At 40.5% G+C, this 19,827-nt stretch overlaps 1 protein-coding gene across 4 annotated transcripts in view; it reads right to left on the bottom strand.

Moving 5' to 3' along the window:
- Positions 1-19,827, bottom strand: part of GUF1 (GTP binding elongation factor GUF1) — a 77,780-nt gene continuing 57,953 nt past the window's right edge. For all 4 annotated transcript variants that reach the window (XM_083367657.1, XM_083367659.1, XM_083367656.1 and 1 more), the window contains 13 exons: positions 18,329-18,406; positions 16,163-16,246; positions 14,743-14,807; positions 14,456-14,659; positions 13,685-13,824; positions 12,491-12,614; positions 10,400-10,532; positions 8,932-9,075; positions 6,787-6,920; positions 5,930-6,031; positions 4,758-4,877; positions 3,702-3,738; positions 1-266 (listed from right to left, as the gene is read on the bottom strand). In XM_083367657.1, coding sequence (XP_083223783.1) covers positions 129-266; positions 3,702-3,738; positions 4,758-4,877; positions 5,930-6,031; positions 6,787-6,920; positions 8,932-9,075; positions 10,400-10,532; positions 12,491-12,614; positions 13,685-13,824; positions 14,456-14,659; positions 14,743-14,807; positions 16,163-16,246; positions 18,329-18,406 — 1,503 coding nt within the window. In that variant the 3' untranslated portion in view covers positions 1-128. The remainder of the gene's footprint in view (positions 267-3,701; positions 3,739-4,757; positions 4,878-5,929; positions 6,032-6,786; positions 6,921-8,931; positions 9,076-10,399; positions 10,533-12,490; positions 12,615-13,684; positions 13,825-14,455; positions 14,660-14,742; positions 14,808-16,162; positions 16,247-18,328; positions 18,407-19,827) is intronic.

The following is a 19,827-nucleotide window of genomic DNA, read 5'->3' as shown; positions in this document are numbered from 1 at the left end:
TCATCAGCTTTGGTGCTTTATTGAACAACTGCAGTAGAATGGTGTCGAATCTATACACGGGTAGATGAGATCAGGACAGCACCCAGTTTGTAAACAGCTGGGCCAACAGGTCATCAAGAAGCAACGTCTTATCTGTCGAGCTGCTTCTTGAGAACTTTGATGAACGCGTCCTTGGGCACTTCCACATTCCCAATTCTCCTCATCTTCTTCTTCCCTTCGGCTTGCCTCTTCAAAAGTTTCATTTTCCTGGTAATATCGCCTCCGTACTGTTTAAATGATAATAATAATAATAATAATAATAATAATAATAATAATAATAATAATAATAATAATAATAGGATGCTGGCAGCAACCCGTGTCAACCATTAGTGCCAGTCAATTTGAGTGTTCAGTTGACTGCATTTCATGTTTTATGAATAAAAGTTTTATAATAATAATAATAATAATAATAATAATAATAGTAATAATAATAATAGTAATAATAATAATAATAGGAAGCTGGCAGCAACCCGTGTCAACCATTAGTGCCAGTCAATTTGAGGGTTCAGTTGACTGCCTTTCATGTTTTATGAATAAAAGTTTAATAATAATAATAATAATAATAATAATAATAATAGGAAGCTGGCAGCAACCCGTGTCAACCATTAGTGCCAGTCAATTTGAGGGTTCAGTTGACTGCATTTCATGTTTTACGAATAAAAGTTTTATAATAATAATAATAATAATAATAATAATAATAATAATAATAATAATAGGAAGCTGGCAGCAACCTGTGTCAACCATTAGTGCCAGTCAATTTGAGTGTTCAGTTGACTGCCTTTCATGTTTTATGAATAAAAGTTTTATAATAATAATAATAATAATAATAATAATAATAATAATAATAATAGGAAGCTGGCAGCAACCCGTGTCAACCATTAGTGCCAGTCAATTTTAGTGTTCAGTTGACTGCATTTCATGTTTTATGAATAAAAGTTTAATAATAATAATAATAATAATAATAATAATAATAATAATAATAGGATGCTGGCAGCAACCCGTGTCAACCATTAGTGCCAGTCAATTTGAGTGTTCAGTTGACTGCATTTCATGTTTTATGAATAAAAGTTTTATAATAATAATAATAATAATAATAACAACAACAACAACAACAACAACAACAGGATGCTGGTAGCAACCCATGTCAACCATTACTGCCAGTCAATTTGAGTGTTCAGTTGACTGCATTTCATGTTTTATGAATAAAAGTTTTATAATAATAATAATAATAATAATAATAATAATAATAATAATAATAATAATAATAATAATAGGATGCTGGCAGCAACCCGTGTCAACCATTAGTGCCAGTCAATTTGAGTGTTCAGTTGACTGCATTTCATGTTTTATGAATAAAAGTTTTATAATAATAATAATAATAATAATAGTAATAATAATAATAGTAATAATAATAATAATAGGAAGCTGGCAGCAACCCGTGTCAACCATTAGTGCCAGTCAATTTGAGGGTTCAGTTGACTGCCTTTCATGTTTTATGAATAAAAGTTTAATAATAATAATAATAATAATAATAATAATAATAGGAAGCTGGCAGCAACCCGTGTCAACCATTAGTGCCAGTCAATTTGAGGGTTCAGTTGACTGCATTTCATGTTTTACGAATAAAAGTTTTATAATAATAATAATAATAATAATAATAATAATAATAATAATAATAGGAAGCTGGCAGCAACCTGTGTCAACCATTAGTGCCAGTCAATTTGAGTGTTCAGTTGACTGCCTTTCATGTTTTATGAATAAAAGTTTTATAATAATAATAATAATAATAATAATAATAATAATAGGAAGCTGGCAGCAACCCGTGTCAACCATTAGTGCCAGTCAATTTTAGTGTTCAGTTGACTGCATTTCATGTTTTATGAATAAAAGTTTAATAATAATAATAATAATAATAATAATAATAATAATAATAATAATAATAGGATGCTGGCAGCAACCCGTGTCAACCATTAGTGCCAGTCAATTTGAGTGTTCAGTTGACTGCATTTCATGTTTTATGAATAAAAGTTTTATAATAATAATAATAATAATAATAATAATAACAACAACAACAACAACAACAACAACAGGATGCTGGTAGCAACCCATGTCAACCATTACTGCCAGTCAATTTGAGTGTTCAGTTGACTGCATTTCATGTTTTATGAATAAAAGTTTTATAATAATAATAATAATAATAATAATAATAATAATAATAATAATAATAATAATAATAATAGGAAGCTGGCAGCAACCCGTGTCAACCATTACTGCCAGTCAATTTGAGTGTTCAGTTGACTGAGTTTCATGTTTTATGAATAAAAGTTTTATAATAATAATAAATAAATAATAAATAAATAATAATAGGATGCTGGCAGCAACCCATTTCAACCATTAGTGCCAGTCAATTTTAGTGTTCAGTTGACTGCATTTCATGTTTTATGAATAAAATTTTAATAATAATAATAATAATAATAATAATAATAATAATAATAATAATAGTAATAGGAAGCTGGCAGCAACCCGTGTCAACCATTAGTACCAGTCAATTTGAGTGTTCAGTTGACTTGAGTTTCATGTTTTATGAATAAAAGTTTTATAACAATAATAATTAATAATGTTTTCAGATGATCAGTGGAATAAGTGAAACGGCTTCCTTCCGGAAGTTGTGGGTGCTCCATTCCAACACTAGGAAGTTTGAAAGAAAAGATTGGACACCCACTTGTCTGAAATGGTATGGGGTTTCCTGCCTGAGCAGGGGGTTGGACTAGATGACCTCCAAGGTCCCTTCCAACACTTGTGATTCTGTTATTAATACCCATAAAGGAGAATATTTGTAGCTCGGGGTTGAAATGAGGGGTCCTTGGTGCTCTCTTGAGCTTGATTATTTTCTTGCATGCGTTTCGTTACCCAAACTAGGTAAAATCTAGCACTGGTGATGTTAAGTAGTTGGGTTATGACACATCTGCAAGGAAACAACCAAGCGCGGAGAGCACCAAGCACCCCACAGTCCTCTTCCTCCTCTCTGCAAACCCCACTCCTTTCTAGCATTGATGACGTTACCAACTTTGGGTAATGAAACGTCTACAAGAACACAAGCAAACTTGGGTAGACCAAGGACCCCATAGTCTCCTCCTCTCTCCAAACCCCACTCCCTTCTAGCATTGATGATGTTACCTAATTGGGTAGTGAAACGTCTGCAAGAAAACAAACCATCGGAGGCACCAAGGACTTCACAATCTTTTCGTTCTCCTGCTTGTCCTCTTCTCCACACACCCTACTCCCTTCTAACACTGATGATAGTACCTAGTTTGGTAATGAAACGTCTGCAAGGAAACAAGCTCAGAGAGCACCAAGGGCCCTTCATACCTTCATACTAATAATTCATAATAGCAATCAGAAGACCACCAGTCCACGTGGACACTTTTTTCCCCTGCACTGCTATTATCCTAAATAACAACAAGTAAGTTAAAAACCGTGAGAATTCTATCAAAACGCTCCGGATGAATTTAACCCAGGTTCAAACTTTAAACGAAGTGGATTAAATCTTATTTTTTTAAAAAATGGGGCTAATTTACATTAAGAAGATTTTTTTTTAAAAAAAATGAAATACTAAATAAACTCTAGACTCACCAAAAAGCAGGGGAAAAAATGATACTTACACATTTTGCCAGAACGTCTTTTCTAAAAGGTTTTATCCTGGAAGATAAAAGTGAACGGAGTTGCATTTTAGAGGGGTTAATACTAAGTGTTCCATAATTTGAAGTTCTGAAGCAGCAAGTAATTGCTAATTGTGTGCTTTTAAACCTCTCTGTTTGCTGCCTTTGCAATCGGCAGGTCGAAGAAATCAAATCAAATCAATACTGCCCTTTGATGGTGAGCAGCTACTTAACTTTTAAGAGTTAATCTTTAGTCTCGTTTTCTCATTTATTTAAAATTTCCATTTTAAAGTTACTGGAATGCAACATTGGATATATAATTTTTCCTTTTAACCACCCTGAAATCTCTTGCGTCGGAGTGGAGTTGGGATGACTGAATGGAGCTGAGCGTTTACTGTCTGGATACCCTTCCTGACACCTATGCGAAGTTCGCAGTAGACAATTATTCATTGAGCCCAGAGAAAGAGATATCTGCCGTTACCTAGGATCGAACTCACAGATTGTGAGGCGAGAGTTCCACCTCTAGGTGCTCATATTATATATATATGTTATATATAATATAATCAGTCTGTTTTTCATATATCAAAAAGAACACTTTTATCAGGGAGAATTTTGACATCTGCTACGACCAGCTCATGTAATGTAAATACCCTTCCTTTCAAGAGAATCTCCCTTTTCTTCTTTCATCTCAAATGCTTTATGTATTTTAATTTTTATTCCTTTTGCGGATGCTCGCCAAATAGTTCACATACTGCAAATTGCATCATGTCAGCTATTGCAGAAACCCAGTCCTCCGTGCCACCTATTCACTCTAAGGAATCTTCATGTCTAAGGACTAAATTCCATGTTAATATTAAGATGATATTAATATTAAGAGCCTGAATCTGAAGTGTCATAATGCTCGTAAGTCACTCCCCCCCCGTGCTGTTGTAACTTTGAACGGCCACTAAGTGAATTGTTGTAAGTTGAGCATAAGTAAAAACTAATTTTTTTTTCAAGAGAATTGAAAAGAAAGCTATACAGTTACCTTTTAAAACAAAGTTAAGCATAACAACTTACGTTTCTCTGGCAATTATTTTGTTTCCGAGACTTGCCTGGATAGCTATTTCAAACATTTGCCTTGGAATAAGATCTCTTAATCGTTCACACATGGATTTACCAACAGAGTAGGCTTTCTCTCTGGAAAAGAAAAGATGGAAGAACTGGGTCTGACTTGGGTCATTTCCCAGAAGACAGCAGGTGTCAGGCTAAGCCTAAGAACGATGTAAAAAATAAATAAAATAAAAAATCAAGCCAGGATTCTGTTCTCGCTTACAGACAATAGGCAGAATCTTGCCAGACTTTAGTACTCTGATCCCAACAGATATATCCTGGGACATTGTAGGAAGTAGCTGTCTTCAGTACTGCCCTGTGCTCTCTTATTGTCTCACAGCCTTTTTGCCACATTCCTTCCTGGGAAACTGCCTTATCACTGTACTTTTATCGCAACAACTCCGTGGACACAACTCTTGTGTGAGCACATCTCAACAATGGCGTCCAAAGCCAGCCCATCCTGGAACCCAAGTTTGTGAACCGTTTCCTTGGATGCATCCATCTTCCTGGACAGGCAACTGTTTTTCTAGCCTGATCATTTTCGTATTCAGCATAGTACATTTATTGGTCTGGATCTATAAAAAGGTATGAATATATCTCTGGGCTTCAGAATCTTAATAGGACAGATTTATCAGCTTCTGTCTCGATGAGGTAATTCTGCTTTCGCAACCTGCTCGCTCAATCTCCCGGCGACGACATATTCGAATCTTAAAACTTCTCAATGCAGGTTTGTTTTTTTTAAAAAAAAATATGCTAATGTTTTCCATGTCAACTTAGAGAAGGCTAAATAAACGCAATCCTATTTAAACTGTGAGACAGACACTTTATGTGGCAAAACTGAGAATCTTTAAAAAAAAGGGTAGTTGAAGACTTTAAACAAAAACCAGGAAATCGCCCTTAAAATAGATAATTTCTCCAGTCCAGATGAATTTCACAAGATTCTGTCCCATTACTTATCATCATTCACACATCAGAGTTTACTTGTTTAACAATTTAAACTTTCAACGGCAAGGATGTTGGTTTGCCCACCCCCTCCCCAGAATAAAATGCATGGAAAATTAATACGTGGTTTGGGGGTAGCTTATTCAAATGATATTTATTATGATTTTTGAAAATGAATGTGCGCGCGATTGGGTTACCTAGGCACAATGGTTATCAGCTCTTCGACTGCTTTTCCGTTTAATAAAATATCCACTTTGACGAGATCCGCAGGCTGGTATCCTGCGTCTTCATAGTCAAAACTGAAATCAAACAGGTTAATTCAACCAATATCATGTTTGAGTGTCCTAAAACAGGGGTCCCCAACCCCCAGCTTCAAAATTACAGAAATCAAACATCTCATTTTCAAAAAAGTTAGTAGAATCTAGCATCGGATCTCCCACCTTCAAAATTAGAGTAATCAAACATCTCATTTTCAAAAAGGTTAGTAGAATCTAGCATCGGATCTCCCACCTTCAAAATCACAGAAATCAAACATCTCATTTTCAAAAAGGTTAGTAGAATCTAGCATCGGATCTCCCAGCTTCAAAATTACAGTAATCAAACATCTCATTTTCAAAAAAGTTAGTAGAATCTAGCATCGGATCTCCCACCTTCAAAATTACAGAAATCAAACATCTCATTTTCAAAAACGTTAGTAGAATCTAGCATCGGATCTCCCACCTTCAAAATCACAGAAATCAAACATCTCATTTTCAAAAAGGTTAGTAGAATCTAGCATCGGATCTCCCAGCTTCAAAATTACAGTAATCAAACATCTCATTTTCAAAAAAGTTAGTAGAATCTAGCATCGGATCTCCCACCTTCAAAATTACAGAAATCAAACATCTCATTTTCAAAAACGTTAGTAGAATCTAGCATCGGATCTCCCACCTTCAAAATTACAGTAATCAAACATCTCATTTTCAAAAAAGTTAGTAGAATCTAGCATCGGATCTCCCAGCTTCAAAACTGTACAAGGAGGGAATGTCTTACAGTGATAACAAAGTTAACTTACCTGGCATAACCAGACGATAAGGATTTCAAGGCATCGAAGAAATCTACTACAATTTCATTTAGCGGGAAGAGATAAACCATCATGACTCTCTGATCATCAATGTACATCAAATCCTTCTGAACCGCTCTTCGAGTCTGGCAAAAGGACACAACAGTCTGAGATGAACACCTAAGAGAAGAAACTTTGGCCAAATGTTAGATGAATATATAATAATTAAAAAAACGAGCCGGGCAATTTAATGTAGAAAATGATGGAGTGTTCTGATTCAGGGTCAGCCTGTGGGTTCGGCAGTTGGGTCGGATGACTCAGAGGAGGAGGGGGGTGTTGAAGAGCTTGCTGCTGATGGCCTTGAGGCTCCACAGAGCCCTCAGCCAGGCCCCTCCCACCTGGTCACGACGGAGACCCAGCTGTGTGAGCCTGACAGCGTGGATGAAGATGACCCACAGCTGGCCCTGTTCAAGGACGCCCGACACAGGAGGCAGTCAATCAGGAGTAAACAGAGGAAGGCAATGGGGCTCCTCGGAAGGAGGCAGAGAGAAGCCACGCCCTGAACTGTATAAAAGGGGAATGCGTGGGAGGGCTGGTTTGCTGAAGGCAACCGCTTGAAAAGCTCCTGTTACTTGGTTCGTGTCTTGTTCTGTTTGTTTTTGTATTCATAAATTTGGCAGGCTTAATTCCAGCCTCTTGCCTTCTTGTAAAAGGGGTTGTCCCTGCCTTTTCTGCAGGGCCGGTAGCAGGCTGGTAAAGAACATGGAGTCGGGTTTCAGGATTTCTTGTTTATGGAGATTTTGCCAAGAAAATGTGACGTTTTGTTTTTTCCTTGAAGACATTTCGCTTCTCATCCAAGAAGCTTCTTCAGTTCTGATTAGGCTTTCTTTGTCTTTCCTTGAAGACATTTTGCTTCCCATCCGAGAAGCTTCTTCAGTTCTGACTGGACTTTGCTTCTTTTTGTCCTCGGAAGACGTTTTACTTCAGAAGGGCGCAAAAGGGGGTCACGCGTCTCCAGAACACTACAACTGTCGTAAATATGAGTCTGTTGCCAAGGGTCTGAAGTTTGATCATGTGACCCTGGGGAGGCCGCAACGGCCGTAAGGTATGAAAAACAGTCTTAAGTCACCTTTTTTTCCCATTGTACTTTGGAATGGTCCCTAAAGGAACTGTTGCAAGTTTGAGGACCACTTGCAGGATCAATCTCGGTTTGTAGTAGCTGAAGGCATTTCGCGGCCACGTGGGTGGCGTGGCTGCCAACCTTTTGCATTGTGCGCCCAGCCACGCAGTCACTATCAAAGACCCTGGTCTCGGCATTCTAGGAACAAAACCCCTGTGTATTAACATGATTAAAGGGATGCCATTATGATAACGTTTTAAAGGCTTAAATTTTTAATTAGCCTGCAATGTTTGTCGCTGGTGGAGAGCCACTGATTTAGGATTCAGAGTTTCTCCAGCAGAGCCAGAAAAAAATGGCTGCACATAATTACAATCCCTTGAGCTCAATAAGACTTATTAAGCAACTGCAAAGGCTATCCGAAATATGTCCGTCATCCAGGTCAGGGTTTGTCCCAAAGGTGGTTTTTCAGGAGGCAACTGGACTTTCTTGCTTTTCTTTGAAGACATTTCGCTTCTCATCCCAGAAGCTTCTTCAGCTCTGGCTGGATGGTGGGGAAGGGAAGGATTGATATTCCTTGCAGAAAACTGGTCATTTGCGTTCTTTTAGAGAGTCCTTGAGGCCATTTGGAGGTTTATCTGTGTCCTCAGGGTCAACTGAGTGGTGCACATGGGTGTGGAGCCTACTTGGAACCGCTGAAAGGACTGTGTGGTAGATCGGAGATAGATGATCTAGTCCTTTCAGCGGTTCCAAGTAGGCTCCACACCCATTTGCACCACTCAGGAGACCCTGAGGACACAGATAAACCTCCGTGTGGCCTCAACGACCCTCTAAAAGGAGGCAAACGACCAGCTGTCTGCAAGGAGTATAAATCCTCCCATTCCCCACCATCCAGTCAGAGCTGGAGAAGCTTCTGGGATGAGAAGCGAAACGTCTTCAAAGAAAAACAAGAAAGTCCAGTTGCCTCTTGAAAAAAGCACCGTTGGGGCTATCAGAAATACGTCCTCCTTGCGCAAACGCTCTGCGCCTTATGTACCAACCTGGCAAAGAGCTAATATTTCTCCAATATATTCTTTAGGGGTGACAACGGTGCCTAACACCATTGGCTCCAGGTATTCTTTCACCACGGAATTGTCAGGAAACTCTGCAGGGTTGACGATTGTGATTTCCTCTTTTTTATGCTCCTGCAAAATAGGAAAAGAGAACCGCTAGCCCTCCAAATGATTTTTTTTTCCCAAAAACCCCTCCATATACAGGTAATCCTCGACTTACAACCGTAACCGAGCCAAAATTTCTGTCGCAAAGCGAGACAGTGGTTAAACGAGTTTTGGGCCCGTTTTACAACCTTCCTCGCCACGGTGGTTAAGCCAATCCCTGCGGTTTGGTAAGTCGGTCACCTGGTTGCTAAGCGAATCTGGCTTCCCTCGGGGACTCTGCTTGTCGGAAGGTCACAAAAGGGACACAGCGACCGTCGCAAATTTGCGTCCCTTGCCAAGCGTCTGAATTTGGATCGCATGGCCAAGGGGGGGGAATGCTATGACGGTTGCAACTCTTAAAAACGGCCGTCAGTCACTTTTTCCCAGCGCCGTTGTAACTTTGAACAGTCACTAAATGAGCTGTTGTAAGTTGAGGACAACCTGTACAAATAACTATAAGCCATCCATAACCCAAAGTGGAAACAGATGACCTATAATTTTTAAGCAAATAAACTGGCACAAATGCTATCCGAATTTTTTTAAAAAAATAATTTTATTGGTGGTAGCGTTGCAGTGGCGCAACAAGCCTCACACAGGGGCTGCCGTCGCTGAGAGCTTCATGTGCATGCTCGCAGTCCCGTTTGCGTGGTGCGCATGCTCGCAGCCTATTCGTACGCACGCGCACACGTGTGGCCACATTCACGCTTGCACATGCGCGGGTAAGGCGCCTGCCCCTCCCTTCTCCCACCGGGCCGCCAATCCAAAAAGGTTGGAGACCCCTGTTCTAGAGGGTTTGCCTTGCATTTTGAAAAAAAAACACCTGGATTTGCTAGTCCTGTGCAATATGGACATTAAATGGGATTCGCACTGGCCCTGGCAGATGTGCTGATGGCCTCTATAAGTGAGGCCAAACACCTTTTCTGAATTGTGGCTGCGGGACCAAAAATCAAATTATCCAACGTATAAATGACAGAGGGCCAAAATTAGGGCCTATAATTTGCTGATTTCCTGGCTGGGACAAACGAAGCCCAAAACACCGTATCTATCATCTAGACATAACGTTTATAATATTTTAAGATTTTCTGTTTCATATTTTCTGTTTTTTATTATTATTATTATAAAAATTCGATGTGAATGCGCCGCACGATACATATACTGTATATTCTTGAGGAAAATGTCTTAACCAACGAGCTTCATAACATAACTCCTGGGGCATTAAACTAAATTACGGAAACCGTAATAATTATGCTCAATTTATCCTCAAGCGCTGACGATTTGAGAATATATACTTTTTCCTTTTGAAAATCATTACCTTTATCAATTTGGGGGAAGAAAGGATTGCCTTGTAGGGAACAGTGGGGGCTGTCAAAATGACCGACGCGTTGTGTTCTTGTTCCAAGCGCTGGTTAAAAACTTCCATATGTAGAAGGCCAAGGAAACCCAATCTGTAAATGCAACATTTCCGTTGACATTTTTAAGGGTACCAGTTGCCAATTTGCTAAACTAAACATCTTCAATTTCCAAGCCAAATTAAAAAAACAAAACACGTTCCCAATGTTGCAGTTCCACTAGCAAGAAGTCCTGATTTTAGCCATGCACCAATATAAATTTCAAAGGAGGAAAATTACAAGCCATTTCAATAATTCCCCTGAAAGCATAAGCCATAAAAGATCAGTAAAAATTAAGACTGCTCGTGCAATCCTACAAGAGCCTTGGTGGAGCAGTGGGCTAGTGCCTCTTTAAGTAACCCCAGCTGCCTGCAATTAGTGCAGGTTCGCATCCCACCAGGCTCAAGGTTGACTCAGCCTTCCCTCCTTCCCAGGTAGGTAAAATGAGGACCCAGATTGTTGGGGGCAATTAAGCTGACTTTGTAATAATGCCGCTTGGGTTGTGTGTGTGAAAGCCCTAATAAGCAGGCATATACATAGAATGAAGGCTATCGCTAAGCTTGTAAGCCGCCCTGAGTCTTCGGAGAAGGGCGGGATATAAATGGAATTAAAATAAAAAATAAAAAATCCCACCAGGCTCAAGGTTGACTCAGCCTTCCATCCTTCCGAGGTAGGTAAAATGAGGACCCAGATTGTTGGGGGCAATTAAGCTGACTTTGTAATAATGCCGCTTGGGGTGTGTGTGAAAGCCCTAACAAGCAGGCATATACATAGAATGAAGGCTATTGCTAAGCACATTGATTTGTGCTTCTTAGATTGTAAGCCACCCTGAGTCTTCGGAGAAGGGCAGGATATAAATGGGATTAAAGAAAAAAAATATTAAGACACACACACACACACACACACACATGTATCTATGCATGTATGTACGTCTATAAACATTCTTAACATTAACACTAAAAGGAGATTTCTAAAGGCCATGAAAAGGTGATAAAAAGATTTTAAAAAACGTAAAATAACAAAGAGAATTCTCAGTCAGTATCGCTATGGCCGGTACCCCTAATTATCTATTTGCAAATCTTAATTGCTGCCAGACAAAACCGAGTTACAGGTAGTTTTCAACCTATGACCACAACTGAGTTCAACATTTCTGTTGCTAAGCGTGATGACCATTTGCCCCACTTTACGACTTGTTAAGTATGTAACACAGTTGTTAAGCGAATTTGGCTTTCTCAGATTTTGCTTGTTAGGTTGCAAAAGGGGATCATGTGGCCTTGGGACGTTGCAACCGTCAAATAAATAGGAGTTCGTTGCCAAGTGGCTGAATTTTGATCATGTGACCATGGAGAGGCGTCATTGGTCGCAAGGGTAAAAAAACGGTCGTAACTCATTTTTCAGGACTGTCGTTAGGTCTGAGCAGTTATTAAAGAAAGTGTTGTGAGCTGAGAACTTCGTGGATGGTTTTAATTGTCTAATATTATCCCACAGACTAATTTATGCATCTGAGGGAGTTGACTTGTAAGATCTTCTTAACCTGTCTGAAAGGCCACACTTTTGAAGACAGCAAAGTCCACATTTTGGGCAGAGAAGACTGCTGGTTTGAAAGAGGGGTCAAAGAGGCCATCTGGGTCAAAGTTGAGTGGTCCTCCCTCAAAAAAGGGGGAGGGATACGACATCCTCTACCTCCAGTCTACCACACAGTCCTTTCAGCAGTTCCAAGAAGGCTCCACACCCATTTGCACCACTTAGGTGACCCTGAGGACACAGATAAACCTCCAGGTGGCCTCAACAACTCTCTAAAAGAAGGCAAAAGACCAGCTCTCTGCAAGGAGTATAAGTCCTTCCATTCCCCACTATCCAGTCGGAGCTGAAGAAGCTTCTGGGATGAGAAGCGAAACATCTTCAAAGAAAAACAGGAAAGTCCATTTGCCTCCTGAAAAAGCATCTTTGGGATCCAGCTTGCTGCATTTTACTAAAGAAGACTTAAAAGTATCAACGAATGCCGGGCAACTCACCTCCACCCAGCTCCCAAAGCCAGACTGCTGTCACGTTGAACGGTAACACTTGAGTCATTGAGGGTCAGTTTTTCTAAGGCACTTTTCAAGTTGGAATATTCAGATTGGTCTGTTGGAAACACCCCTGTCCAAGCATAAGGTGGTTTTAGCCAGCAAAACAATCGTAGATGTCCTTTACATCATGGGTGTGCAACCATGGCAACCTGGACGACTTGAGGACTTCAACTGATGGCTGGCTGGGGAATTCTGGAAGCTGAAGTCCATAGGTCTTCAAATTGCCATGGTTTTAGGTGATTCTGCATTGCACATTAGATCCGTTTAACACTGGTAGCATTTTTGGAAGTGGTTGACCACTGTCTTCTTCCTAGGATGACAGGGACAGGCCCAAGATCATCCAATTGGAATTCATGCCCAAAGGAGGACTTGTTCCAGATCTATCTATCTATCTATCTATCTATCTATCTATCTATCTATCTATCTATCTATCTATCTATCTATCTATCTACCCACCCACCCACCCACCTACATCTCTATTCATCTCTCTATCCATATCTATCTATCTATCTATCTATCTATCTATCTATCTATCTATCTATCTATCTATCTATCTATCCACATCTTTACCAATCTCTCTACACACATACACACATCCATTCATCCATCTACATCTCTACCCATCCATATCTATCTATCTATCTATCTATCTATCTATCTATCTATCTATCTATCTATCTATCTATCAATCTATCGATCTATCCATCCACCTCTACCCATCCATGTCTGTCTGTCTGTCTGTCTGTCTATCTATCTATCTATCTATCTATCTATCAATCTATCATCTATCCATCTACATCTCTACCCATCTCTCTCTCTCCCTCTCTCTCTCTCACACACACACACACACACACACCACACAAACACTCACATAGAGATGTGGTAAAGAGCTGTAAAACCCTGGCCACTGGATCTCTACTGGGAGGGCGTGGGTAACAGAAACCTGGAAGCCGTGAATTCTCCTACTGCCTTGGGTGAACGTTGGGCCAGTCCTTCTCTCCTAGCCTTTGGAAGAAGTCAAGAGCAAGCCCCTTCTAAAAATGTTGCCAAGAAAACTGCAGGAACCGCTCGAGTCCAGGCAGCCCCAACTGACCTAACCCCCCCCACTCTGCCCTCATCGTGTGATTGGGCGCACCTCACCTGCGAAGACCATGGGTTTTGCGGATTTAAACCCAGGAAGCGGTTCCACGGGTTGGTTATGCAAATAGACCGTATCTCCTATTTGAGCATCCGTAATGTCTCTCATCCCAGCGATCATGTAGCCAACCTGGCCGGCGTATCTAAACGAAAGTTTTATTGTGTTACATGCAGATGTTTCAAGTCACAGGAGATAAGCCCATTAGGAATTGGGTACAATTCTGCGAAATATCGTTGGGTTGTTGGAAGAGTTGCGACGAGTTGCAAATTAAAGGGAAGCCCACTGGTTCCCTACAGGTCCTAATTTATGAAGAAGGAGAAGACATTCTAGAATCCCATAATCTGATTTTATTCGCTAGACCAGGGGTACGCAACCTCGGCTCTTTTATGATTCGTGGACTTCAACTCCCAGAATTCCTGAGCCAGCAAGGAGGAACTATGGCCCCTTCATGACTCGTGGACTTCAACTCCCAGAATTCCTGAGCCAGCCATGCTGAGGGGAAAAAGAGAGGTTTCCAAGCTGAGCCATGCTGGCTCAGGAATTCTGGGAGTTGAAGTCCACGAGTCATAAAAGAGCCAAGGTTGCCCACCCCTGCGCTGGATGTAGCACGACAACATTCCATATATATTAAGGAGAAGAAACACCCCCCCACAACTTTTCTCAAAAAACAAAATAAAAAAAAATCCTATCCCAGCCATAAGAATAAGAAACCAAGCTACTTCCAAAGAGCTACTTCCGTAATATTTCCTCTTAATTTGCTTTCCAAAACTTACAGCTTTTGGGTTGGCTGCTCGTTGGGTGTCAAAATTCCGATTTCATGAACTTCGTAAATCTTCTTGGTGTGAGCAGTTGTGATCTTGTGTCCTTTATGAATTTCTCCACTCAACAGGGCGATGTTTGCAATCACCCCTCGGTAAGAATCAAAAGTGGAATCGAACACCAAGGCTTTCAGCGGCTCGTGGATATTAACCGCCGGCCTGTTTTTACAAGGACAGACAGATATCACAAAACCTGTAGAAAGTTACTACTCAGTATCCACAGGACAGAAAAGCCAACTTACGGAGGAATCCTTTCGACAACTTCCTGAAGTATTCTTTCAACATTTGTTCCAAGTTTAGCTGAAATCTGAAACAAGTTAAAATAAGCCAATTTGGCCTCGTTTGAGGGAGGCGCCCAAACTAGCGCCAGGCACCTGCCCTACCGATGCTTCCACTGTAATATTCCTTATGTAGCATCTGAAAAATTCTTGCACAGGAATGGCACACAAAATACGTTTATTTGACAATCACAACCCAACACAATCATTTCCCAACAGAAGTCACAGAACTATTTCAGGAAAGCCAACATCAAGATGGAATAAGTAGCCACAGCTGTAAAACGAGTTTCTTTGAAAACTTGTAGCTTTCCTGCAGTCAACTGGAAAGATTGAAACAAGAAGAAGAAGAAGAAGAAGAAGAAGAAGAAGAAGAAGAAGAAGAAGAAGAAGAAGAAGAAGAAGAAGAAGAAGAAGAAGAAGAAGAAGAAGAAGAAGAAGAAGAAGAAGAAGAAGAAGAAGAGGAGGAGGAGGAGGAGGAGAAACTAGGAGTTAAAATTAACTGGTGGAATGTGTGTGTGTGTGTGTGTGAGTGAGAGAGAGAGAGAGAAGAATTAAGGAAGGAAGGAAGGAAGAATGGAAGAAAGAAGAGATCCAAAAAGAAGAATAGAATACTTCATTTGACCAAGTGTGATCAGACACACAAGGAATTTGAGAAAGAAGAAAATAAGGAAGGAAGAAAGGGGAAGAGTGAGGGAGGAAGGAATTAAGGAAGAGGAGGAGGGAGGAAGGAAGGGGAGGAAGAATGAATTAAGGAAGGGGAAGGAGGGAGGGAGGAAGGAAGGAAGGGCAGGAGGGAGGGAGAGAGAGGAAGGAAGGAAGGAAGGAAGGAAGGAAGGAAGGAAGGAAGGAAGGAAGGAAGGAAGGAAGGAAGGAAGGAAGGGCACAATTAATTAGATTCAGCTGCCAAACCCAAACAATGAAATGATCTATACCAGGGGTCTTCAAACCTGGCCCTTTTATGACTTGTGGACTTCAACTCCCAGAATTCCTCAGCCAGGCACACTGGCTGAGGAATTCTGGGAGTTGAAGTCCACAAGTCATAAAAGGGCCAAGTTTGAAGACCTCTGATCTATACTCTCAAGACTGACTGTCAATCACCGCAGAACTATCAGCCCCCAGTATGATCTTAAGGAAATCTCTGCATATAACAGAACCACGTACCTATCCCTCTTCCCTATTACGGCCGATGACAACAGCTGTAGTCCTACACATTCACAATAAACTACATTTAATGGAATTGAAAGCAATTTGCTTCAGAATAGACTGCCGTCCCAGTGCATTGTTAAGAAAATTATTTCGTTTATCCAACTAAACCATTTCTACGTATTAAAAAAAATTGCACTTTCTAAATACAGGTATTGGTAAACTTAAGAAGGGGTCTTACTCTAATGCAATCCTCTTTGAGAATGTCAAAGGTGTTCTCAATTTGATTTTCAACCACCTCTGGATTTGCATTCTTGAGGTCAATCTGCAAAATAATGCTCCTGTTGTATTATTCAAAATAGACCAGTCCCTACCATGCAGCAACGTTGGAATTCCATTGTGACAAAATACATATTCATTGGTACTGGGGACAAGGGGCATGGGGGTGATTTTTGTGCATTTACTGTTGTTAATTTTTTTTACTAATAACCTGAATAAGCATCTGGATCTTTTAAGGCAAAGAGGATTATTTAGAGCGAAAATGTGAAATAGCTTGACAAATAAAACTGTAATCTTAGAAAGTGCCTAAAATCAGTCCTCATTTTAAAAAAAAATCCAGTTTGGTTAAGGCATCAGGCTAGAAACCAGGAGACGGTGAGTTCTAGTCCTGCCTTAGGTACGAAAGCCAGCTGGGTGACTATGGACCAATCACCAGGAGGCAGTGAGTTGTAGTCCTGCCTTAGCCAAAAAAGCCAGCTGGGTAACTTTGGGCCAATCACCAGGAGACGGTGAGTTCTAGTTCTGCCTTAGGCTTCAAAGTGGCTGGGTAACTTTGGGAAAATCACTAGGAGACGGTGAGTTCTAGTTCTGCCTTAGGCATGAAAGCTGGCCGGGTAATTTTGGGCCAATCACCAGGAGACGGTGAGTTCTAGTTTTGCTTCGGGCATCAAAGTGGCTGGGTGATTTGGGGCCAGTCCTTCACTCTCAACCCAATCTACCTCACAAAACTGTTGTTATGGGGAAAGTAGGAGTTGAAAGCATTATGTACTGCGCCTTGAGTTCCTGAAAATAAAATCAGGATATAAATCAGACAATATTTTACCACTTTGTGGCCCTGTCGAAGAAAGAAGGCAGGCATAAACAAAACCGGGTGCAACTTTCCCTTCAGATAAATCCCACTGATTTTCAGAGTTTGCTCCAGCAACGCTTAAACGTCTTTCTTAATTTTTAATCATTCCGTTTTAACATCTGTTTTATCTTTTTGCCATGCTCTAAGCCTCCCAGAGTTGTTGCACTAGGGCAGGGGTAGGCAACCTCGGCTCTTTTATGACTCATGGACTTCAACTCCCAGAATTCCTGAGCCAGCATGGCTAAGCATGGAAACCTCTCCCTTTCCCCTCAGCATGGCTGACTCAGGAATTCTGGGACTTGAAGTCCACGAGTCATAAGGTGGCCTAGGGAAGGGGTAGGCAACCTTGGCTCTTTTATGACTCATGGACTTCAACTTCCAGAATTCCTGAGTCAGCATGGCTCAGCTTGGAAACCTCTTCCTTTCCCCTCAGCATGGCTGGCTCAGGAATTCTGGGAGTTGAAGTCCACAAATCATGAGGGGGCCAAGTTTGAAGACCCTGGTTTAGTGCATAGGCCAGGGGTAGGCAACCTTGGCCCCTTCATGACTCGCAGACTTCAACTCCCAGAATTCCTGAGCCAGCATGGCTAAGCATGGAAACCTCTCCCTTTCCCGTCAGCATGGCTGGCTCGGGAATTCTGGGAGTTGAAGTCCATGAGTCATAAAAGAGCCAAGGTTGCCTACCCCTACACTAGGGAGATGGGTGGCATATCAATTTAATATATATACATATATAATAAACAGCTCTAAGTCCAAACCGTCAAACATGACTCAACATTTAAGAGATGGGAAGAAAGCGGAAAGTTAAAGTAAGCAAAATCTGAAAAACAAAAAGAAATATTAAGAGAGAACAAGGACTCACATTGGGAAATTATACCCGGCTTTAAAAGTAAGAAACAGCAGTTGAAAAGCCAGCCATGACACCTAGCATAGGACTATCCATCTATTACTGGTCTCTGGCTGTTCAAACATACAATGATTTTCACACTTGCGACCTTTGCAGCATCCCCAGGGTCACATGATCAAAATTCAGAGGCCTGGCAACTGACTAGTACTTACGACAGTTTCGGTGTCCCAGGGGGTCATGTGATCCCTTTTTAGGACCTTCCGACAAGCAAAGTTCAATGGGGAATCCAGATTCACGGTGGCAAGCAAAGCCATAAAATGGGCTGAAACTCACTGAACAACCGAAATTTTGAGCCCAGTTGGCAGGACCGCCTGTACCGTTTGCAAAATATCTCGAATTCACCGCTGGTCCGGAGAACGCAGAAATCTTACCTTATTTATAACAGGAATGATTGAGAGCTGGGCTTCGTAGGCGAGGTAAAAGTTGGCCACAGTTTGAGCCTGGATACCCTAGAAAAATATGAATTTCAAACAGTCCACAGTAATGTTTTACGCCGTCTGCAAAAAAAAAGCTGCTTAAGCAGAGCAGAGACCGCAAAGAAATCTACTGATGCGGTAGCAGAGGTGAACGTGAAGTTTTTCTGCTCGTACTTATGAAACAAAGATCAGCTGTAAAGAAATGGTAAAAACAGAGCAAATAACATTTGTTTTTATTGCTAGTTTGGTTTAGCTAAACCAAAGCTCTGCTATTGCAGGGACAAACACAACACTTGTAATGATCAAATTCCCATCCCATAAGGCTGTTTGGAGAACTGCAGTTATATCCCATCTTAAGGATACCTTTTTAAAGTAAAGTGGTCCATCTATTAAGTGCCCCTAATGCAAAAACAATTCTCTACCTCTCCTCTCTCCTATTGTGTTATTTTATATTTTTCATTTAAGCTCCACCTTTGTAGTTCAATAAGGACCCAAGATGGCTAATGTTGTTGTTTTTTTAAAGTTCTGTTTACAGTTAAATTAAAAATCAATACTAAAGCCAATTGGCAATTAGAAATCTGGAGAAGAAAATTCTCTACAGATTTTTCTAAATCCCAACACAACAGCCGCAGACTCTGACTTTACCGGCTGTATTTTAACCCTCTTTTAAAAATAACCGTTGCCAAAGACCACATGAGTGATGACATCTCAAGAAGAAAATTTTTCTCCCTCCTTTTTAAAAAAAAACAAAAACTTTTTTTCACAATGTTGAGAGTTGGGGATAGTAAAATAGGTACTGTAAGTTAAGTTTTACCTCAAGTTGTTTTTTTTTTTAAATCTTGGCTGAAAAATATATTGAGACGGTTTGGGCAAATGTATCTATACAGGTAGGCAGAATCCAGCTATTTTGTATGAATATATACACATTGTGAAGTTCAAACTATCTACAAAAGAGCTTGCATTGTTATGGATCTTGCAAACATCTAAGTTTTTTTGGGGGGGGGAATACAATGTCTTGTTTTGGGCAAAAATAGCATTGTTGGTCATGAGTCCACAGCAGAAGAAGGCATGAAAAGAAGATTTATTCCAGATAAAACATCATAGCTGCTCTTTTACTGACAATCTTGAGGGTTCCTAAATCAGGTTCATAAAAGAGTCCAGAACAAGGGCAATAAAATAACATGGTGTTTGATTCAATAGCCTAGTAGCTCAATAACACTTCAACCATTTGTATCCCTAATTCTTTCATCCATCTAGTTCAGGGGGTCTTCAAACTTGGCCCTTTGATGACTTGTGGACTTCGACTCCCAGAATTCCTCAGTCAGTGTGCCTGGCTGATGAATTCTGGGAGTTGAAGTCCACAAGTCCTAAAAGGACCAAGTTTGAAGACCCCTGGCTCTAGTTCTTAGGAACTAGACACAGGCACCCCATCTCTGAAAATCCTTAATGCAGCT

The sequence above is a fragment of the Vipera ursinii genome (genome assembly GCF_947247035.1).
Source record: "Vipera ursinii genome assembly, chromosome: 7".
In the NCBI taxonomy this organism is placed as follows: Eukaryota; Metazoa; Chordata; class Lepidosauria; order Squamata; family Viperidae; genus Vipera; species Vipera ursinii.
This window is presented reverse-complemented; position numbering and strand designations above follow the sequence as displayed.